The 24,147-nt window shown below is 42.4% G+C and overlaps 1 protein-coding gene across 2 annotated transcripts in view; it reads left to right on the top strand.

The window, feature by feature from the left end:
- The window catches only part of BRINP1 (BMP/retinoic acid inducible neural specific 1), a 203,007-nt gene extending 179,177 nt beyond the window's left edge, over nucleotides 1-23,830 (top strand). For both annotated transcript variants that reach the window (XM_004048523.3, XM_019034213.3), the window contains one exon: nucleotides 22,235-23,830. In XM_004048523.3, coding sequence (XP_004048571.1) covers nucleotides 22,235-23,375 — 1,141 coding nt within the window. In that variant the 3' untranslated portion in view covers nucleotides 23,376-23,830. The remainder of the gene's footprint in view (nucleotides 1-22,234) is intronic.
- Nucleotides 23,831-24,147: the final 317 nt, after the last annotated feature.

Genomic DNA, 24,147 nt, shown 5'->3' with positions numbered 1-24,147 from the left:
TTGCTTAGTTTGTCAATGAACCAACTCTTGGGTTTATTGATTTTTTTTTCATGACTTTTGTGTTCTCTATTTGATTTATTTCTGTTCTGATCGTCACTATTTCCTTCCTTCTGCTAAATTACAGTTTAGTTTCCTCTTCTTTTACTAACTCCTTAATTTATTTGGGATCTTTCTTCTTGTTTATTATTTATTGCTGTAAGCCTCCCTCTGATAACTTTTTTTGATGCATCCTATAGGTTTTCATATGTCATGTTTCTACTGTTATTTGTCTCAAGATATTTTTCAGTTTCCCTTTTGATTTCTTCTTTGACCTATTGGTTGTTAAGGAGCATGTTCTTTTATTTCCACATACTTGTGAATATTTCAAGATTTCTCTTGTTACTGATTTCTAGTTTCATACCATTGTGGTTGGAAATAATACTAGATATAATTGTAATATTATTGAATTTACTAAAACTTGTTTTGAGGCCTAACATGTGATCTGTCCTGGAGAATGTACCATGTGCTGTAGAAATGAATGTATAGTCTGCTGATGTTGAATGAAATGTTTTATATATGTCTGTTAGGTCCATTTGGTCAAAAGTGCAGTTCATGTTCAGTATATTTTGGTTATTTTTCTGTCTGCTTGATCTATTCATTGTTGAAAACAGGGTATTGAAGTCCTCTACTGTTATTGTGTAGATATTTATTTATTCCTTCAGGTTCATTAATATTTACTTTATGTATTTCAGTGCTCCAATGTTGGGTGCATATGTATATTTATATTTGCTATGTCCTCTTGATGAACTGATGCTTTTATTGTTATACAATGACCGTCTTTCTCTCTTGAAATAATTTTTGACTTGAAGTCTATTTTATCTAATGTAAGCATAGCAACCCCTGTTCTCTTTTGACTACTATTTGCAAGAAATGTCTTCTTACATCCCTTCACTTTCAGCTGTGTGTCCTTTAAGCTAAAATGGGTCTCTTATAGGTAGCCTATAGTTGAGTCTTTTCTTTTGTCAATCTACTCAGCCACTCTATGTCTTTTGATTGGATATTTACAGTCAATGTCATTATTGATACGGAAGAATTTACTCCTGATATTGGGTAATTGTTTCCTGGTGGTTTAATAGATCCTTTTTTTCCTTTCTTCCTTGTTTACCTTTGTGGTTTGGTGATTTTCTGTAGTGCTAATCTTTGGTTTCTTTCTGTTTCTCATTTGTGTATCTCTGTAGTATTTTTTTTCTTTGTAGTTACTGTGAGGCTTACATAAAATATTTTGTAGTTATAATAGACCATTTTAAGCTGATAACTTAAATTTGGTTGCATATACCTTTTACCTTTACCCTCCCCCCAACTATTTATATTTTTGTTGCCACAATTTGTATGTTTTATACTGTGCATTCCTTAAGAACTTACTGTGGCTACAGTCATTTTTGGTCATTTTAACTTTTAACTTTCATACTAGAGATTTGATAGATTTATATATCACTATTATAGTCATGGGATAGTCTGAATTTAATTATGAATTTACCTCTACCAGTGAGTTTTATGCTTTCATATATTTTCTTGGTAGTAATTATCATCCTTTTACTTTTAGTTGAAGTACTTCCCATTTTTTTTAAGGATGGGGATCTTACTCTGTTGTCCTGGCTGAAGTGCAGTGGCATGATCATAGCTCACTGTAGCCTCAAACTCCTGGGTTCAAGTGATCCTCCCACCTCAGCCTCCCAAGTAGGTAGGATGACAGGCACATACCACCATGGTTGGCTAATTGTATTTTTTTATGATTATTTTTAAAACTTTTGTAGAGATGGGGTCTCACTGTGTTGGCCAGGCTGCTCTTAAACTCTTGGTCTCAAGTGATCCTCCCCTCTCAGCCTCCACAGTCTTTGAGATTACAGATGTGAGCCACCATGCCTGGCTCTAAACATTTTTTCTAAGGCTGGTCTAGTGGCAATGAATTTTCTCAGCTTTTCTTTGTCTGGGAAATACTTTATTTCCTCTTCATTTCTGTGCTAGGTGTAATATTCTTGATTGAAAGTTTTTTTTATTTTTTCTTTCAGCACTTTAACTGTATCATCCTATTATTTCCTGGCCTTTTAAAATCATTTCTATGATGTCTTTGATATTTTGATTATAATGTGCCTTGTGGAGGACTTCTTTGGGTTGGACCTATTTGGGAACCTATGAGCTTTGTGAATCTGGATGTTCATGTCTCTTCCAAGACTTGGGAAATGTTTAACAATTATATCGTTAAATAAGCCTTCTATGCCTTTCTTCATCTATTATTCCTCTTACACTCATCATGTAAGTACTTGTTTGCTTACTGGTGTCCCATAATCCCATATACTTTATTCACTCTTTTTAATTTATCCAATTTTTAAACTCCCCCTTTACTGGGCTATTTTAAAACACTTCCCTTCAAGTCCAGACTTTCTTTCTTTTACTTGATGTACGCAGCTATTGAAGCTCTTAATTTTGTTTTTTAATTCATTCATTGAATTATTCAGCTTTAAGATTTCTCTTTGGTTCTTTTTAATGATATCTTTTTGTTGAATTTCTCCCAGATCATGAAGTTTTATTAATTTTATTGAATTATCTGTCGATATTCCCTTATATCTCAATGAGTTTTGTTTTTAAAGATCATTGTCTTGAATTCCTTTTTAGGCAATTCACAATTTCCATTTTGGAGGATTTGTTATTGGATAATTATTTTGTTCTTTTGGTGGTGTCATGTTTCCTTGTTTTTTCATGTTCTTTGTGTCCTTATGTTTATATCTGTGCATTTAGTGGACAATCACCAATTACAATTTTATAGAATAGCTCTCATAGAAAAAGACATTCCCCTGCAGGTGTGTCCTATGGTGTCAGTTGGGTAAGGTGCTTAATTCTGGTTCTGGGTGGGTGCACTGGTGTAGCCATCATGCAACTTCTTCAGTTGTAATCAATGTCAGAAATTTCTGTGGGTACCTTAATAGCCTAGTCTACAAGACTTTGTGGCAGTGGTGATGGCAAGGTAGATTGTTAAGGTTATTGGCAACAAGGGCTTCAGGGATCCTGTTGTTCTCATTTTTCCCACAGTGTGAAGACTTAGCTGAATTGAATTCCTTTTGGAGTTGGGTATAATATAGGTAACAGGCAGCCATAGTGGCACTGTTTTCCAGGACACAGGTGCTTAGAGTGTCAATGGAACTGGGGTCCTATGATCAGTGTCTTGTTGAATACTGTGGCCCATGTGACATGGGTGCAGCTTTACTTTCTTAGCTCTCCCACCAAGCAGAGGATTCCGATTCCAAGGCACTTCAGTAGCTCAGGCCCAGATGGCAGCGATGTAACCGTGACTCTGATCCTGGGTGTCAGTACACTGCACTGGTATGGCTCCAGGAAGGAAGAGGTGTTTCAGCGGCTCAGGTTCTGGGGAGCAGGATATAATTGCAGTTTGGGTTGGAGAGCCAGCAGGGCACAAAGACAACTCGGGCATCAGGAGAGAGGGTACTGCTTAGTGGTGACTCTGGACCCTGGAATGGTGGGACATAGCAGCTACCCAAATCCTCTGAGGCGCTATAGAAACAAGAACCAGGAATGGCAGGGCGTGGCTATGGCTTGGGCTCTAGGGTTCAAATAGCAGTGCAATATTGGCTTTACTACGCATTGGAGGTAGGGCCTCTCAGTTGTGCATACTTCAGAGGGCTGGTCCAGATCCAGGGCCATAGGGCACTGTAGCAGTTTGACATAGTGGACAAGGTGATACAGATCAGCCAAGGCTGTGCTTCCCTGGGGGTCAGGTGCCATGTGGACTCAAGCACCAGGGTTGTGGCTGCTCCCTGGGCCAAAGCTCCAATTACCTGAGACTAGTCGGTTCAGGTGCTAAGTGTGCAAGGCTGCTCTGCCAGCTTGGGCATGGCCTTTCTGCTGGGCTGGAGCACCTGGTCTCCAAGGGATAGAACACCACCAGGGCTTAGACATGCGGTCATGGCTGCTTCCATGTGTCAAAGCTTCAGTTTCCTAGGGCCAAGGTACAGGTTACTTCAGGCATCCAGAAAGTGAGGCTTCTCTCCTGACTTGGGTGTGGCTTCTCTCCTGGGCCAGAGTACCTGGTCGTGGAGGGGCAGGGTGCCAAATTGCAGCTGTTCCCTGGCCAAAGCTTCATTTCCCTGGGGCTGGGGCAACAGGCTGGTTTACAATGAGGGGACACAGCTGCCTTACCTTCCCAGACATAGCTTCTCCACTGGGACAGACTGCCTGCTCCACTGAGCCTAGGCTGTGACCCTAACATCTGAGCCCATGCAGTGCCCTGGGCTCAGGTGCCAGGAGCAGGGCACAGCAACAAATGAAATGGGGGAGATGGAGTGCCTCCCAGGCAGCTTGTTCCCCATGGGTAAGGAACTGCAGCAGCTTGGCTGGGGAATGGAGCACTACTGTGTATGATCATAGTGCAATGATGTCAGTGCCTCAGGGATGGAGAAGCGCAGTGGCTACTGGCCACTAGAGAAAAACACACTCTAGCAGGGCTTTGCTTTCAAAATGTCACAGTGCAGTAGCAGGTTGAATAAAAGGGTCGGGAGTGGGATACAACATGGGCTTCTTTTCTGGAGTAGTACAGCTGTGCAAACTCCAGGCAGTTCCCTAAACTGGGCTCAGGGCCCATGAAGACTTTTCCCTTCAGGGAGAGGGCTCACCTGGTTCTGAGCTGATCCTGACCGGGGAGAGGAGGTAGCAGAGACAAGATGTTTTGTTTCCTTCTCTATAGAGTCATCCTTCTTTTCTGTGCCTCACAGGGTTTTCACCACCCCCTTACTGTACTTCAGTGCTCTCCGTTAGTCACTTTGGTCAAAATTTAGTTGTTTGTTCATTGTTTTGGTCCTTTTTTGTGTTGGGCAACGAGTGTTAGCCACCTCTAGTCAGTCATCTTGCTGACCACAAGCCTGTGATAATTTTAGTACAAAGGCTAATGCACTCTTCAGAGATGTTGTGAGGAAATATTTTGTTATGCAAGATTGTCCTTTAAAATCTAGTCAATCAAGATTGTTGTTTAGTGGATTTATCTTAAGGTTTCAGCCGCTGTCTAGGTGCATATTTTGTTGTTGTGTGTTGTCATTGTTCTTGTTAATATTTTTTTGGTGTTCTTGAAAGCTGGTTTAAGTGGGGGCGAATGTACCATAAAATATTATTATTCTATTATTTGGAGAGGGGTATAGATAGTGTGGGTACTGAATGAGGGAAGGGAGGGGATGCTACCAGTTGGTGGGTATTCCAGTTATGATATAATCCCCAATGTGCATTCTAGGACTGGGGAACTACCACCGGAAGTACCCACTGGACCCACTGTGAGATGGACCTGAGCTAAAACTCCATTCATCATCTGACTTCCATAAACTCTTATTCTGATTGGTAGACCACAGTGATATTTTACATCTCCTGGAATTAATGTCAGTTTAGAGCCAGTGTGCAAAAGTCTTTGGAAAGCATTATTATTTCCTTTTCTCACTCAGTGTACAGTCACCCAGGTAAGATGTTATAGGCCTGTTTGGAGAAGGCTAGGAGGAAGATTAACAGTATAAATTTTGGGAAGTGTGCAGGCTTCTTCCTCAAGGGGAAGATTCTGGTTCTGGGCTTCCAGGTACTACTCGTGTGACCGCAAGCAGATTACTTAATGTCCCTGGACTCTGTTTCTCATCTGTCACAGGGACCAGGCCTTGCCTAAGTGTTATTTAGCTTTAAGGTTCTGGAATTGTCACTATAAACTCATAGGCAGCTCTCCCCAGGAGAAGTTGCTACTTTGATAGTCCCTGACTACTGATTTTTGTGTGCATGCATGTGTGGAGTGGGGAGCAGGGGGTATAATTTGAGCAACCAAGACTTATTCTGAGTGTGTATTAAATTGTCCTATAAATAAGAGGCACAAGCCCACAATGCGAAGTCAGGCTAGCTCAGGGCATCTGGCTGTCAATCACAAGTGCTTACAAGTGTCCTTCTAACTATGTGGCAATGAAGCTTTTAGCTGAGAATATCTTTGGAACTTTCTATTTATGGGCAGGAAAAAAAAGGTAGTGAGGTCCAAAATGGTGGCAACCGAGGGTGTACAATCTAGGTGAGGGGCAGGGAGATGTGTGGCAGTGGCTGAGCTTCACTGCGAGTGCTGTCCGGGGTGTATTTAAGTCAACACTAGTAGGAATCTCTCCATTTGCACCCATGCTTGTTATTCTGCATTTGTAGCAAGTAGGGCAATTGACTCACTTGGCTGACGCAAGGCAAGAAAATAAGCATCTCCAGTTCCTTTCTGTTGTCTTTGGTTTTTTCTTCCCCCCGCCCCCCGTGGCTTGGAAGTAGCTTCCTGTTTGGAATAGAATCTGTAAGCTCAGGGGATTTAGTCAAAAATAGACATAAGTCTTATAATTTCTATGGACTGCTCTTTTTAATCCCCTGTCAGAGCCATCACCCAATTCTCCTGTCTACCTCCACCCTCCACGTCCTGCCAACAAACTCACGCATGGGTGAGTTTTAGTACCAGTGATGTGACAAGTCACTAGTGACCATCAGGAAGTTACTTCCCTTCTCTGAGCCTCAGTTTTTTCATATCGTTACAATGAAATGATACTCTCTCAACCCAGCCTGGGACACAAATAAATTGTGAGGATCAAAATTAGAGAACAAACAGAAGAGGTTCAGAAAGTTGGAAAGTGATATGAAAATGTCATGTTTTGCTGCCTTATTAATACCATTCTGATTGTTTTAAAGGACAATCTTTTTGGTAAATATTTTACTAAAGTATTACATATGTACAGAAAGTGGAAACAACATAAATGTACAGTAAGATGAATCTTTACAAAGTGAATTCACACGTATGACCAGCACCAGATCAAAAACTAAGGCATTCTCTGTACTGTACAGCCCCCCGTGTCTTCTTCTAAGCCTTATCAACCTTCTCCCCAAGGGAATTATTTTTTTCCACTGCTTCATCCAGTGTAGGTCAGTTTTGCTTTATATATGAAATGAACTCTTTGTGTCTGGTTTCTTTCACCTTTTCATCTTTCTAAATGGAGATATTCCTCCATTTAGTTTTGTTTTGTGTAGTTGTGGTTCACTCATTCTCAAAAATATTTTATTGTTTATATAGAATTCTCTTCTACTGCTGATGGTCATTTGACTAGTTTGGCATTATTCCAAATAGTACTGCAATCTTATACATGTCTTTATATATGCCTTTTGGTTGTGTACATATTAGGCATGGGATTGCTGGGATGTACTGTATTCATATGTTCAACTTACTGGCTATTTTAATACATACTTCCAGTTTTCTGAATTTGTTGATGCAAGTTTTGTTCCTAGCAGTAGCCTAGGAGAGTTTCAATTGTTCCACAACCTTGATGACTTAGTGCTTACCTTCTTTTTAATTTTGTATTCTAATTTTATTTTGCCATCCTGCTGAGTAATATATCATTGCCAGTTTAATTTGCATTTTTCTGATAGTGAATGAAGTGGAGATTCATTGCATATTGACTTCTTGAATATTCTTTTTGATGAAGTGCCTGTCCATATCATTTGCCTATTTTCCCTTTTGGTTATCTGAATTTTGCTCACTGATTTGTAGTTGTTTACGTATTATCTTAGTCTGTTCAGGCTGCTGTAATGAAATAACAAATACTGGGGAGCACATAAGTAGCATGAATTTATTTTTCACAGCTCTGAAGGTTGGGAAGTCCGAGATCAAGGTACTGGTAGATTTGGTGTCTGGTAAGGGCTTTTGGGTTCACCTTCTACCTGTGTCTTCACATGTTGGAAGAGGCAAGGAGTCTCTCTTGCGTCTCATTTATGAGAACACTAATTCCACTCATGAGAGCTCCACTTTCATGACCTAATTAGCTCCCAAAGGCACCATCTTCTAATATCTTTACCTTGGAAATTGAAATTTCAACATACAAATTTGGGGGAGGGGTATACAAGCTTTCAGACCTTAGCATGTCTTATACATACAATCTCTTGTTAGCTAGAGGTATTGCAAATATATTCTGTCAATGAAAGTTGTCTTCATTCTATGGTATCTTTTGATGAATCTGTTTTAATTTTTGTATAGTCCTGTTAATCAATTATCTTCTTTTACGGTGAGCACTTTTAAGAAATCTTTGCCTACTGTCATAAAGATGCTCCCCTATATTTTCTCCTAAAAGTTGTTTTGTTGATGTTGTTGTTTTACTTTTTTCATTTAGATCTGCAAGCCATCTGTTTTGATTTAGGAGTACAGAGAAAGTTAAGTGTCAAGATTTATTTTGTTTAATATGGATATTCAACTGATCCAGCAGCATTTGTTGAATTCTTTCCCACTCTGAGTTTTTAAATCTATAATTACTGATTTCAAAGGGATCATTTACTATGTGAGCTCAAGAGAAACACAGTTTGTTTGCATGAGAGACAGTGTGTACCTACTATATGTTAGAAACTTAATGCACATCATCTTATCTGAGCCTCAGAACAACCTTGCAAGGATTGTATTATTATTCCATTCTGTAGTTGAGAAAACTGAAGCTTAGAAAGGACAAGCAATTAACTCAAGGTTAAATAATGAGTAGCAGAGCTATGACTCAATACTCCTTTTTTTTTCTTTTTGGATTCCAAAGCTCATGTTAGCTCTTTCTTCTTCAAGTATCTTGGTGACAGCATTCATTAGAACTGTGGAGACTGAATAACCAATGAGTTGAAGATATTAGGCTATGATCAACTGGGCTGTTTTAGTAACCAAGAGGAATAATTTTACTGCAGGCATTTATAAAGCATAGTTATTCCTTGCCCTCAGTAACAATCATGGTTAGTAATGGTCAGTCATTACTTCTTTTCACTGGAAGTCTCTCTAGAGCTTTGCATATTCCATCCTAGCTCTTAAGACAAAGTGAAAAGTAGATGTTACCTTCCCCATTTGACAGATAAGAATACTGAAGGTCAAAGAGGTCAGGTGACTTATTTAAGGTCAAATAGCAAGGCCAAATATCCAAGGTCAAATAGGGGTAGAGCAGGGCCCAGCACTTATTTAACTTACTCTCTCACCTGTGATCACCGCTTCTCACTGCCAAGATCATAGATCTAGATGACCATTATTGTACTTCAGGGTTAAGGCCCACTAGACCCTGGGTAGTCCCCTCTTATTTCATAGCTTTTTGGTTGAAGTCTGTTATTATACAGTCTAACTACTGCCCAAGAAGAATAAACCACTCTTGTAGCCCTCCACCAGGGAGTGTCCTGCTGTTTTTAGCCTTTCTGTCACCCTTGAGAAGCTCCGGGCACCTTCCTTCACTTGTCTTCAGCACATTCATGCCCCAAAGCAAAATGCTGAATTTGAATATGCAGCTGATGTTGCCTGTCACCTCCTTCCAGACACAGAACTGTGTAATTGCAAAAATTGTTTCGTAATCCTCCTCAATTAGGCTCCTGACAACCTAATTTTAAAGACCCTATTGGATTTTTTACATTGATGCTCTTCTCCTTCTTCCTTCTTCCATCTTCCTCTGCCCTCTCCAGTAAGACCTATTACCTTCACTCCACAATTGAAAATTAGAAAAGAGCTTCAGCATGACAAGGGACCGTAACATTTTCTTTTGGTATTTCTTCCTTATTATTATGAGCTACTCAATGAGGCTGTGACACCATGTGAAGAACTGAGAGAAGGAAAAACAGGTTATTAAAGCAATGTTAGAAACTCAAAGAGGGTAATGATTAAAAGCTAAATATTTATCTGGGAAAAATAGTGAACAGAGTGAGTCTGATGGCCAGTTATAATTCATACTAGCACATCCATAGCATTTCTGAGGCTGTTTTCAGCGGAATCTCAAGTATTCTGACACCACTGACTTGACGTATTCATCTCTTATAAATACCACTTCTTTAACACACACACACACACGCACAGAGAGTCACACACAGCACAACTAAAGAACAGCGCATCATCAGAAACCTAAAAAAACAACTGTTTGTCTTCTCAGTTTAGTCTGTGGTCTGTGGAATACACATTTTGTGGAGTCACAGAATTACTTGGGCACCCATTACAGTGTCAAAGAAATGCCAAGGAAAAAGCAAAGGGCATAAATAAAAGAATAATGCAGAGCTCCGATTTCATTTTTTTTCCATTTCCTCTGTACTTTTAAATACACACTCCTGGTAGGCAAATGGGAGTTATGGATTATAGCTTTCTATTTTAACCTAGATCTGTTTTTCTTCCTCTCTCCTTGGCACTCGATTTGTATGATCTCCCCTAAAATGCCACTGGCCCCACACTGTATTCCCATCTTAGGCAAAACCTCCAATTAAAATCAGCAGGGAGTCTGCTTGAATTAGGAACCCCAGCCTGGGCTCCCCAGCCAGGGGGTTCTGAAAGGGAGATGTGTACCTTTGAAAGCACTGATGGGAAGCCCTGGGTGGCGGAGACTGTCCTCGAAATGATGAGCGACTCCATGCTGTGTCACCAGGAGACCTGTCAGGTTGCCAGAAATTCCTGGCTGAGGCAAAGACAGAGCCTGCAGGGGGGCTGCTGAGGTGTTAACATGGTCCAGAGCCTCTTTCTCCTCCAGTCGGGGGTTTAGAGGGCAGGGAATATAGAGCATGGGCATTGAGGGAGTATTGGGTTTGGACCCAAGAATCCTGAACTTTGCTCTGCTACTCCCATGCTGTGTGACCAAGGTGAGTCGCAGTCTCTCTGTGGCCTTCAATGCCCTCATCGGTGGGATAAAAATCACAAGGGAATCCTATCTCATGGGGTTGATGTGAGGATAAAGTGGTAACTGCCATGATGTAGAAAACACTTAAGAAACACTGATTTTTTTGACCTCAGCAACCAAGTCTCTGTGTTCAGGCCTGAACGTGAGAAAGAACATTCCCAAGGTTTCTTCTTGAAGTTTCCCTGCTTCTAATGGTCAAAACTGCTTTATTCAGAGCCAGTGTGGGTACCTATCAATCAGGCTCCAGGGTTTTCCAGTTTAGAAATGAAAATGCAACTTCCTTCTTTCTCCTACTTTCACCTTCCTTCTCTCCTCTCAGCCCCCTATCAGAATGAATTGAAATCCCATCCAACAGAAAGATGCTGATTTGGATGTATTGCATCTCAGCTTTGGCTGCAGATGGAAGATGCTTTGGATCCTTAGGGACAGAGAAAAGCACTTTAAAACCTGCTCCTCCCTGCCTCACACTGACTGGCTTTCAGTGGGGTTGTGTCAGCCTTTGTGAGACCCTCCCCTCTGGAGCAGCCTATTAAGCTGCTTCTCTGTTGCCGGGGTTGAGGAAGGCTATCACCAACTAGCCTGGGAAATGGTATTTATAGATCGCAATCCCTGCTATCCCTGATCCCCAGCATCTCCCTATGCACTTGTCGGGAGCCCCAATTATCTGTGAGTGGAGGAGAGGGACCCTGGCAGGTCCAGAGGAAGCAAGGAATGTGATAATAGGCCCTTCACAGGCTCAAACTTTCAGTATTTTTCCGTTATTTCAATTTATTTCTTTCCTTGTGTCTTGCTTTCTTCTTATTACTCACCATATCATTATAATTTTACATTATGATACCTAGAAGAAAGTGCACTGATAACTTATCTGAGATCACAAAGGTACTCCACATTCAGATACCAAATTGTGTGATCTCAGACAAGTCATCTCACTTCTCAAGGACTCATTTTTCTTTGCCTGTAACACGGAGGTGGTTTCATGTGCTGTTCAGGGAGACAGTATGAAGAGCCTCCAGCACTATGCCTGGTATACAGTGAGAACTCAATAGTTGTAAGTCACTGATGCTCTCAGCTGGTTTAGGGCACTGCCTACAATTGACCCTTGTAGAGTTTATGACTATCCATGATAACTACTGAGAGAACTGGCTGGAGATAGGGGAGGTATAGGAGATTGATTTGATTGAGGCTTTTTCCTCATTATTGCAATTTGCTTGTATTCAAAAGACACACACACACACACACACACACACACACAATGAAATGAGCTTTTTGTGGTTCTAATCTCAAAATGAAATATTGAAAAGCAAAAGAAAGTTTGTTGACCTGGGGGATCAGGACTCACTGGTAACATTGCTTTACCTCTCTGCCCCCACTGTCTCTGCAGTTGGCCTCTCTAGAAAGGGAGGAGAATGGACAACTAGCCCACCCTTAAATGGCCCATCCAATAGTTGAATTAGGAACCCCAGCCTGGGCTCTTTCCCAAATCTGTGAGTTAACACAGATGATGCCTTGGCTGCATCTCTTTGTTTCTATCCTACCCACTCTAATTTCATTCCATCTCATCCTCCCTGTCCAGGGTCTCCTCCATAGCCTCTGTCTGCTCATTTGCTCCACATTTCCCCACCATCTCCAACACCAAGTCCTTTTCTCCACTTATCACCCTTCCCCACTCTCCACCTTTCCCCTCTGTTTTCTTTCCTCTTTCCCTCAGCCTCGTGCTCCCTGCTCCCCGTGAACACCACCTGCTTTCTAAGTCCTCTTGCTGTATCATTAATGCCTTCTTTGATACAGCCCACAACCTCATGATTATTCTGAGGTCAGGAGATGCAGGTGCCACGCAGCTCGCGAATGTATCTCAGAGGCCCTCTGTCCCCAATTCCTCCTGCCTGACAGGGCTGGAATCCTAATTTGCCACTAGCCTCGTTGCTTATTGCAGCATCACCAGGAACTTTCATCTTTTTATTTCCCTCACCGAGGATTCTGAGAGTTCAGCCACAATGAAGCATTGATTCAAGGAGTGGGGGCTGTGGTCCTTACAAAGGGTCCCAATGATGAGACACGAGAAAGGGGGCGCTCTACGGGGTTATAGAATGCCTTGCAGATGGGAACAGAGGAACTCTAAATGGGGTACTGTCCTGTCACTTGGAGAGGGAGTGACAGGGGCAAGTGTGGGCCATGTGAAAGGGGCATTTTGAAATGACGCTCTCGTCAGATGGAACCACGCAATCAGGGCTGTGTGGAGGGCCCCTGCAGCTCACAAAAATATCAGATGACTCATACCCAATATTCAGTCAATGTTCTGGTTTGGGAGGTGGGAGCCACATAGCTCATTATTATTCCAGCTCCGTTTCCTGAAGGCTGGGCCTGCTGCTGTTCTCCAGGCTGTAATAGGATTGGTCTCACGAAGCAGAAACTGGGGAGGCCTGGAGCTGTGTGGGTGGATGGTACGGAAAACGAATACTGCAGTCCTGAGGGGAGAGGTAGAAGTTTGTTTTTCCTTTTTTAAATGAAAACTAACAAGAAAAATATGAATATTCTTTATGCATTCATTCATCAAACATTGATTCACTCAGCAAGCATTTGTAGAGCCAGCCTCTGGGCTAGGTGGTCGGAGAAGAAGGGACCTCTCCTCTCAAGCCTAAGAGCCTGGAGGGGAAACTGACAAAGAAACGAGGGGTTTCAATACAGTGTTTTGAATACTGTCAGGGAGGTTTTATCGCCAGGTCTGGGTGGTTCTGTGGATTTAAAAAGGAGAGGGTTTCAAGGAGCCCACTAATTATTCCGCCATTTTCTCCCAGCCGATAAGCAACCCATTGAAAGCAAAGCATGCTGGGAAGCCATTTCAACAGTATCCATTTTCAAATGGATATAACAAAATGGTTTTCGTCAAACTCCAGAGCGATAGTGAAATCCCTGAGAGTGTCTCAATACCTTCAAAGGAAGAGCTTATTCTCTGGGATAAGAGTACTTTTTATTATTACCTTTTCCGTAATTGCTCTGTGCCAGGCTCCTTTAAGCACTTTAAATATATTATCTCACTGAATCCTCTCACCAGCTGCCTAAGATGGGCTTTATTATCCTCATTTTAGATATTGATACTGAGGCTTAAAGAGATGAAGTGACTTGATCCCGGTTATAGAATGCAGCTTTGAACTCAGCTCCGCTTGGGCCAACAACCATACTTTTCAACATTAGGCTCTACTGCCTAATTAGGCTCTTGGTGTTTGTGGTTTGGGGATTGTGGCTCATCAGTGGAAGTGATAGAATAGATGGATTGTTAACACTTCCTACCACAGAGAGTACAATGCAAATTAGCTTCTGTTTCTAGTTTTATAAAATGAAGAAGATCAGGAACCACTGAGAGCATCATCACCATCACCATCTCCACAGCACAACAGCCTTAGGAAAGGTGCTCTTGACTCTCGCTTGACAGACAATGCAAAAAGCCACAGCTGTGAGCCAGGAGACTACTCTGATTGTTTGAGCATGTCCTTTCACCCTTAGCTTCCATTGCCATGTCTGTAAAATATTGCGGACAGTCCCTTTGCAGGAGTAACAACCGCTTTTATTGAGCTCTTAATAAGTACCAAGTTTGGGGCTAAGCCTTCACATAAAAATTCATATAATCCTCACATAGCTCTGTGTGGTAGGAATGATTAGGAAGGTGAAGAAAACTGCCCAGCATTACCTCAGCTTGCAGGTGGAGGAGCCAGGATTTTCAGCTGTCTCTGACTGACCTCAAGTCCCAAGGTATTTTTAGGGTGTTGCTGTGAGGCTTAAGCGAGAAAACTGGAGTGAATATACCCTGTGCAGGGTAAAAAGTGCTAGACACACAAGGGTTTATTGGTAGCATGGAAGACAGCCAAAGGGTGAGTTGAATAGAAAAAAGGAAAGATGAGAGGCCTCTAAGCTGACTGCCTTGCATATTTGTTCCTACTCTGATGCTGCTTCTTATCTGATGGAATATCTGTCTTCATCAGAATGTTTCGGTGGCTGAAATCAGATTATAGACTTTGGTATCATTTATAGTGTTGAGGGCCTGTGGGGAGGGGGCCCAGAGGCTGTAATAGAAATCAACTGAATGGAGAGTTTGGAGCTCTGGAAAAATGCAGGGAAATAACCCCCCCCCCCTTTTTTTAAATTATACTCTAAAAGTTTTGGGATACATGTGCAGAACGTGCAGGTTTGTTACATAGGTATACATGTGCTATGGTGGTTTGCTGCACCCATCAGCCCATCATCTACATTAGGTATTTCTCCTAATGCTATCTCTCCCCTAGCCCCCCAACCCCTGACAAACCCCAGTGTGTAGTGTTCCCCTCCCTGTGTCCATGTGTTCTCATTGTTCAACTCCCACTTACTAGTGAGAACATACGGTGTTTCATTTTCTGTTCTTATGTTTGTTAGTTTGCTGAGTGTGATGGTTTCCAGCTTAATCCATGTCCGTGCAAAGGACATGAACTCATCCTTTTTTATGGATGCATAGTATTCCGTGGTGTATATGTGCCACATTTTCTTTTTTTTTGTCTTTTTTTTTTAATTATACATTTTACTTTAAGTTTTAGGGTACATGTGCACATTGTGCAGGTTAGTTACATATGTATACATGTGCCATGCTGGTGTGCTGCACCCACTAACTCGTCATCTAGCATTAGGTATATCTCCCAATGCTATCCCTCCCCCCTCCCACCACCCCAACAGTCCCCAGAGTGTGATATTCCCCTTCCTGTGTCCATGTGATCTCATTGTTCAATTCCCACCTATGAGTGAGACTATGCGGTGTTTGGTTTTTTGTTCTTGCGATAGTTTACTGAGAATGATGATTTCCAATTTCATCCATGTCCCTACAAAGGACATGAACTCATCATTTTTTATGGATGCATAGTATTCCATGGTGTATATGTGCCACATTTTCTTAATCCAGTCTATCATTGCTGGACATTTGGGTTGGTTCCAAGTCTTTGCTATTGTGAATAATGCCGCAATAAACATACATGTGCATGTGTCTTTATAGCAGCATGATTTATAATCCTTTGGGTATATACCCAGTAATGGGATGGCTGGGTCAAATGGTATTTCTAGTTCTAGATCCCTGAGGAATCGCCACACTGACTTCCACAATGGTTGAACTAGTTTACAGTCCCACCAACAGTGTAAAAGTGTTCCTATTTCTCCACATCCTCTCCAGCACCTGTTGTTTCCTGACTTTTTAATGATTGCCATTCTATCTGGTGTGAGATGGTATCTCATTGTGGTTTTGATTTGCATTTCTCTGATGACCAGTGATGATGAGCATTTTTTCATGTGTTTTTTGGCTGCATAAATGTCTTCTTTTGAGAAGTGTCTGTTCATGTCCTTCACCCACTTTTTGATGGGGTTGTTTTTTTCTTGTAAATTTGTTTGAGTTCATTGTAGATTCTGGATATTAGCCCTTTGTCAGATGAGTAGGTTGCGAAAATTTTCTCCCATTTTGTAGGTTGCCTGTTCACTCTGATGGTAGTTTCTTTTGCTGTGCAGAAGCTCTTTAGTTTAGTTTAATTAGATCCCATTTATCAATTTTGGCTTTTGTTGCCATTGCTTTTGGTGTTTTAGACATGAAGTCCTTGCCCATGCCTATGTCCTGAATGGTAATGCCTAGGTTTTCTTCTAGGGTTTTTATGGTTTTAGGTCTAACCTGTAAGTCTTTAATCCATCTTGAGTTGATTTTTGTGTAAGGTGTAAGGAAGGGATCCAGTTTCAGCTTTCTACATATGGCTAGCCAGTTTTCCCAGCACCATTTATTAAATAGGGAATCCTTTCCCCATTGCTTGTTTTTCTCAGGTTTGTCAAAGATCAGATAGTTTTAGATATGGGGCATTATTTCTGAGGGCTCTGTTCTGTTCCATTGATCTATATCTCTGTTTTGGTACCAGTACCATGCTGTTTTGGTTACTGTAGCCTTGTAGTATAGTTTGAAGTCAGGTAGCGTGATGCCTCCAGCTTTGTTCTTTTGGCTTAGGATTGACTTGGCGATGCGGGCTCTTTTTTGGTTCCATATGAACTTTAAAGTAGTTTTTTCCAATTCTGTGAAGAAAGGCATTGGTAGCTTGATGGGGATGGCATTGAATCTGTAAATTACCTTGGGCAGTATGGCCATTTTCGCGATATTGATTCTTCCTACCCATGAGCATGGAATGTTCTTCCATTTGTTTGTATCCTCTTGTATTTCCTTGAGCAGTGGTTTGTAGTTCTACTTGAAGAGGTCCTTCACATCCCTTGTAAGTTGGATTCTTAGGTATTTATTTTATTCTCTTTGAAGCAGTTGTGAATGGGAGTTCACTCATGATTTGGCTCTGTTTGTCTGTTGTTGGTGTATAAGAATGCTTGTGATTTCTGTACATTGATTTTGTATCCTGAGACTTTGCTGAAGTTGCTTATCAGCTTAAGGAGATTTTGGGCTGAGACAATGGGGTTTTCTAGATATACAATCATGTCATCTGCAAACAGGGACAATTTGACTTCCTCTTTTCCTAATTGAATACCCTTTATTTCCTTCTCCTGCCTAATTGCCCTGGCCAGAACTTCCAACACTATGTTGAATAGGAGTGGTGAGAGAGGGCATCCCTGTCTTGTGCCAGTTTTCAAAGGGAATGCTTCCAGTTTTTGCCCATTCAGTATGATATTGGCTGTGGGTTTGTCATAGATAGCTCTTATTATTTTGAAATACATCCCATCAATACCTAATTTATTGAGAGTTTTTAGCATGAAGGGTTGTTGAATTTTGTCAAAGGCTTTTTCTGCATCTATTGAGATAATCATGTGGTTTTTGTATTTGGCTCTGTTTATATGCTGGATTACATTTATTGATTTGCGTATATTGAACCAGCCTTGCATCCCAGGGATGAAGCCCACTTGATCATGATGGATAAGCTTTTTGATGTGCTGCTGGATTTGGTTTGCCCGTATTTTATTGAGGATTTTTGCATCAATGTTCATCAAGGATATTGGTCTAAAATTCTCTTTTTTTGTTGTGTCTCTGCCCGGCTTTGGTATCAGAATGATGCTGGCCTCATAAAATGAGTTAGGGAGGATTCCCTCTTTTTCTATTGAATGGAATAGTTTCAGAAGGAATGGTACCAGTTCCTCCTTGTACCTCTGGTAGAATTCGGCTGTGAATCCATCTGGTCCTGGACTCTTTTTGGTTGGGAAGCTATTGATTACTGCCACCATTTCAGATCCTGTTATTGGTCTATTCAGAGATTCAACTTCTTCCTGGTTTAGTCTTGGGAGAGTGTATGTGTCGAGGAATTTATCCATTTCTTCTAGATTTTCTAGTTTATTTGCGTAGAGGTGTTTGTAGTATTCTCTGATGGTAGCTTGTATTTCTGTGGGATCAGTGGTGATATCCCCTTTATCATTTTTTATTGCATCTATTTGATTCTTCTCTCTTCTTTATTAGTCTTACTAGTGGTCTATCAATTTTGTTGATCCTTTCAAAAAACCAGCTCCTGGATTCATTAATTTTTTGAAGGGTTTTTTGTGTCTCTATTTCCTTCAGTTCTGCTCTGATTTTAGTTATTTCTTGCCTTCTGCTAGCTTTTGAATGTGTTTGCTCTTGCTTTTCTAGTTCTTTTAATTGTGATGTTAGGGTGTCAATTTTGGATCTTTCCTGCTTTCTCTTGTGGGCATTTAGTGCTATAAATTTCCCTCTACACACTGCTTTGAATGAATGCATCCCAGAGATTCTGGTATGTTGTGTCTTTGTTCTCGCTGGTTTCAAAGAACCTCTTTATTTCTGCCTTCATTTCGTTATGTACCCAATAGTCATTCAGGAGCAGGTTGTTCAGTTTCCATGTAGTTGAGCGGTTTTGAGTGAGATTCTTAATCCTGAGTTCTAGTTTGATAGCACTGTGGTCTGAGAGATAGTTTGTTATAATTTCTGTTCTTTTACATTTGCTGAGGAGAGCTTTACTTCCAAGTATGTGGTCAATTTTGGAATAGGTGTGGTGTGGTGCTGAAAAAAATGTATATTCTGTTGATTTGGGGTGTAGAGTTCTGTAGATGTCTATTAGGTCTGCTTGGTGCAGAGCTGAGTTCAATTCCTGGGTATCCTTGTTGACTTTCTGTCTCGTTGATCTGTCTAATGTTGACAGAGGGGTGTTAAAGTCTCCCATTATTAATGTGTGGGAGTCTAAGTCTCTTTGTAAGTCACTCAGGACTTGCTTTATGAATCTTGGTGCTCCTGTATTGGGTGCATATATATTTAGGATAGTTAGCTCTTCTTATTGAATTGATCCCTTCACCATTATGTAATGGCCTTCTTTGTCTCTTTTGATCTTTGTTGGTTTAAAGTCTGTTTTAACAGAGACCAGGACTGCAACCCCTGCCTTTTTTTGTTTTCCATTTGCTTGGTAGATCTTCCTCCATCCTTTTATTTTGAGCCTATGTGTGTCTCTGCACGTGAGATGGGTTTCCTGAATACAGCACACTGATGGGTCTTGACTCTTTATCCAACTTGCCAGTCTGTGTCTTTTAATTGGAGCATTTAGTCCATTTACATTTAAAGTTAATAGTGTTATGTGTGAATTTGATCCTGTCATTATGATGTTAGCTGGTTATTTTGCTTGTTAGTTGATGCAGTTTCTTCCTAGTCTCGATGGTCTTTACATTTTGGCATGACTTTGCAGCGGCTGGTACCAGTTGTTCCTTTCCATGTTTAGCGCTTCCTTCAGGAGCTCTTTTAGGGCAGGCCTGGTGGTGACAAAATCTCTCAGCATTTGCTTGTCTGTAAAGTATTTTATTTCTCCTTCGCTTATGAAGCTTAGTTTGGCTGGATATGAAATTCTGAGTTGAAAATTCTTTTCTTTAAGAATGTTGAATATTGGCCACCACTCTCTTCTGGCTTGTAGGGTTACTGCCGAGAGATCCGCTGTTAGTCTGATGGGCTTCCCTTTGAGGGTAACCCGACCTTTCTCTCTGGCTGCCCTTAACATTTTTTCCTTCATTTCAGCTTTGGTGAATCTGACAATTATGTGTCTTGGAGTTGCTCTTCTCAAGGAGTATCTTTATGGCGTTCTCTGTATTTCCTGAATCTGAACGTTGGCCTGCCTTGCTAGATTGGGGAAGTTCTCCTGGATAATATCCTGCAGAGTGTTTTCCAGCTTGGTTCCATTCTCCTTGTCATTTTCAGGTACACCAATCAGACGTAGATTTGGTCTTTTCACATAGTCCCATATTTCTTGGAGGCTTTGCTCATTTCTTTTTATTCTTTTTTCTCTAGACTTCCCTTCTCGCTTCATTTCATTCATTTCATCTTCCATTGCTGATACCCTTTCTTCCAGTTGATCGCATCGGCTCCTGAGGCTTCTGCATTCTTCACGTAGTTCTCGAGCCTTGGTTTTCAGCTCCATCAGCTCCTTTAAGCACTTCTCTGTATTGGTTATCCTAGTTATGCATTCTTCTAAATTTTTTTCAAAGTTTTCAACTTCTTTGCCTTTGGTTTGAATGGCCTCCCGTAGCTCAGAGTAATTCGATCGTCTGAAGCCTTCTTCTCTCAGCTCGTCAAAGTCATTCTCCATCCAGCTTTGTTCCGTTGCTGGTGAGGAACTGCGTTCCTTTGGAGGAGGACAGGCGCTCTGCTTTTTAGAGTTCCCAGTTTTTCTGTTCTGTTTTTTCCCCATCTTTGTGGTTTTATCTACTTTTGGTCTTTGATGATGGTGATGTACAGGTGGGTTTTTGGTGTGGATGTCCTTTCTGTTTGTTAGTTTTCCTTCTTTCTGTTTGTTAGTTTTCCTTCTAACAGACAGGACCCTCAGCTGCAGGTCTGTTGGAATACCCTGCCCTGTGAGGTGTCAGTGTGCCCCTGCTGGGGGTGGGGGGGGGGGTGCCTCCCAGTTAGGCTGCTTGGGGGTCAGGGACCCACTTGAGGAGGCAGTCTGCCCGTTCTCAGATCTCCAGCTGTGTGCTGGGAGAACCACTGCTCTCTTCAAAGCTGTCAGACAGGGACATTTAAGTCTGCAGAGGCTACTGCTGTCTTTTTGTTTGTCTGTGCCCTGCCCCCAGAGGTGGAGCCTACAGAGGCAGGCAGGCCTCCTTGAGCTGTGTGGGCTCCGCCCAGTTCGAGCTTCCCACTGCTTTGTTTACCTGAGCAAGCCTGGGCAGTGGCGGGCGCCCCTCCCCCAGCCTCGCTGCCGCCTTGCAGTTTGATCTCAGACTGCTGTGCTAACAATCAGAGAGACTCCGTGGGCGTAGGACCCTCCGAGCCAGGTGCGGGATATAATCTCGTGCTGTGCCGTTTTTTAAGCCCGCCAGAAAAGCACAGTATTCGGGTGGGAGTGACCCGATTTTCCAGGTGCCATCGGTCACCCCTTTCTTTGACTCGGAAAGGGAACTCCCTGACCCCTTGCGCTTCCCAAGTGAGGCAATGCCTGGCCGTGCTTCAGCTCGTGCACGGTGCGCACACCCACTGACCTGCGCCCACTGTCTGGCACTCCCTAGTGAGATGCACCCGGTACCGCAGATGGAAATGCAGAAATCACTGTCTTCTGCGTCGCTCACGCTGGGAGCTGTAGACTGGAGCTGTTCCTATTCGGCCATCTTGGCTCCTCCGCCACATTTTCTTTATCCAGTCTATCATTGCTGGGCATTTTGGTTGGTTCCAAGTCTTTGCTATTGTGGACAGTGCTGCAATAAACATCGTGTACATGTCTTTATAGTAGAATGATTTATAATCCTTTGGGTATATACCCAATAATGGGATTGCTGGGTCAAATGGTATTTCTCATTGTAGATCCTTGAGGAATCGCCACACTGTCTTCCACAATGGTTGAACTGACTTATACTCGCACCAACAGTGTAGAAGTGTTCCTGTTTCTCCACACCTTCTCCATCATCTGTTGGGAAACAACCCCTTTCTAACATGTTCTAAAAAACCACCATGAGGATCACAGAAGATCATCAATAGAGAATCACTACATGATTTCTAGAGTATGATAAAATATAATTTGTTTTTGTTGAAGTTGGTAGATGTTATACACCCTCATGGGAGGAATCTGTAATGGGGGTTGAAACATGTGGTTTAAGTAAACAAATAACCCCTAAGGTCTTTTTCATTAAGGTCTTTTTCATTGCTGATTGTTTACAATATGTTGTCATCCAGATTTACAATATGTTGTCATCCAGAAGGGGTATTTGAGTCTAGACACTTTCATTTCCTGAATCACACTTTTCTGGGACTAGTGTATAATGGAATCAAAGTTCTGGGACTAGTGTATAATGGAATCAAAGAGCTGGAAGGACCCCAAGGAACATTTACTCCAACCCCTTCACTTTGCAGATGAGGACATTGAACATTAGGAAGGTAAAGTACGATGTCATGCAGCTGGTTTGTGGCATTACGAGGAGCTACAATGTAGTTCTTATGTTTATATTCGATGCCCTTCCTATTGTCACTGCTCCATCCCGTCCTTTCATCCTTTGGGCAGCTCCAGTTTGCATTATCAATTGGATAACTGTAACTCACAGACCCACTCATGGTAGCTAACCTTCTCCATTTTTCCTTTATCTCCCAGGACAATTCAGCAGTGGCTTGCAAGGGTCCAGTCGCTCCTCTACTGTAATGAGAATGGGTTTTGGGGAACCTTCCTGGAGAGCCAGCGGAGCTGCGTGTGCCACGGCAGCACCACACTGTGCCAGCGCCCCATCCCCTGCGTGATAGGCGGGAACAACAGCTGCGCCATGTGCAGCCTGGCCAACATCTCCCTCTGCGGCTCCTGCAACAAGGGCTACAAGCTGTATCGAGGCCGCTGCGAACCACAGAACGTGGACTCGGAGCGGAGCGAGCAGTTCATCAGCTTTGAGACCGACCTGGACTTCCAGGACCTGGAGCTGAAGTACCTGCTGCAGAAGATGGACTCACGCCTCTATGTCCACACCACCTTCATCAGCAACGAGATCCGCCTCGACACCTTCTTTGACCCTCGGTGGCGCAAGCGCATGTCCCTCACTCTCAAGAGCAACAAGAACCGCATGGACTTCATCCACATGGTGATCGGCATGTCCATGCGCATCTGCCAGATGCGCAACAGCAGCCTGGACCCCATGTTCTTTGTCTATGTCAACCCCTTTAGCGGGAGCCATTCGGAGGGCTGGAACATGCCCTTCGGGGAATTTGGCTACCCACGCTGGGAGAAGATCCGTCTCCAAAACAGCCAGTGCTACAACTGGACTCTTTTGCTGGGCAATCGGTGGAAAACATTTTTCGAGACGGTCCACATCTACCTACGTAGTCGGACTCGGCTACCTACCCTACTGCGAAATGAGACTGGCCAGGGCCCCGTGGACCTGTCCGATCCCTCCAAAAGGCAGTTCTACATCAAGATCTCAGACGTGCAGGTGTTCGGGTATAGCTTGAGGTTCAACGCCGACCTCCTGCGCAGTGCAGTGCAGCAGGTCAACCAGTCCTACACACAGGGCGGCCAGTTCTATTCCTCTTCTTCGGTGATGCTCCTCTTGTTGGATATTCGGGACCGAATTAATCGCCTGGCCCCTCCTGTGGCCCCGGGGAAACCCCAGCTGGACTTGTTCTCCTGTATGCTGAAACACCGCCTGAAACTGACCAACAGTGAGATCATCAGGGTGAACCACGCCTTGGACCTGTACAACACGGAGATCCTCAAACAGTCGGACCAGATGACAGCCAAACTCTGCTAACCCGGGACTCCTTGCCATGGACTTTTCCTGTTGTTGTACACACACAACAGAACAAAATGAAGCAAAACAAAACAAAAAAACCCACAAAAATTTGTAAAATGTAATTAATATTCAAAGAAAAGGAGGAAAATCTTCATTTGTTGGAAATGAAAACGTTCTAGCAACTGTATAAAAGCGTTGGGCATGTTTGTTATTTCTATACTCACTCTGTCATGAAGAAGGGTCTCAGCCTTTTGTGGAGCATTGAGGGAGTTGCTTCTTAGGCCTCAGGTGCTGTATTGGGGGAGAAGGGAGAAAGCATATGCAATGAATTGTAAAGATCTCTGCTGTGCAGGTGCTAAGATTAAACACTAAAAAGAGAGAGAGATATATGTAATGTACAACTGACACTGCCATTTTTCCTTTTTGGAGGAAATGGACATAGATAAAGAAGATATTTCTTCGGTTAAGATTTATTCCCTCTTTATGCTTAATTCCTTCTGTGTGTGTTTATGTGTTTTCTCTTCTTTTTGACTCTTTCTCACACAGGGGTGGGAATACAGTGACAATGCTATCTTACCCATAGGGCATCTTTCATTCTGAATACATTAAAACTAATGCAAGCTGGCCAGTAGGTGGGATTAGGAGGGGGTACATTCACATAGTCACAGGACAATAAGTAATTTTGGATATCAGCTCATCAAACTCCTTAGTTTGAGAAACAGGCTCAGAGAGGAATGGCATGCCCATGATTACACCCAGAGTTACTGCCTGAATGAGGGCTTGACCCTCA

This window comes from Gorilla gorilla, chromosome 13, assembly GCF_029281585.2.
Source record: "Gorilla gorilla gorilla isolate KB3781 chromosome 13, NHGRI_mGorGor1-v2.1_pri, whole genome shotgun sequence".
NCBI classification, from domain to species: domain Eukaryota; kingdom Metazoa; phylum Chordata; class Mammalia; order Primates; family Hominidae; genus Gorilla; species Gorilla gorilla.
This window is presented reverse-complemented; position numbering and strand designations above follow the sequence as displayed.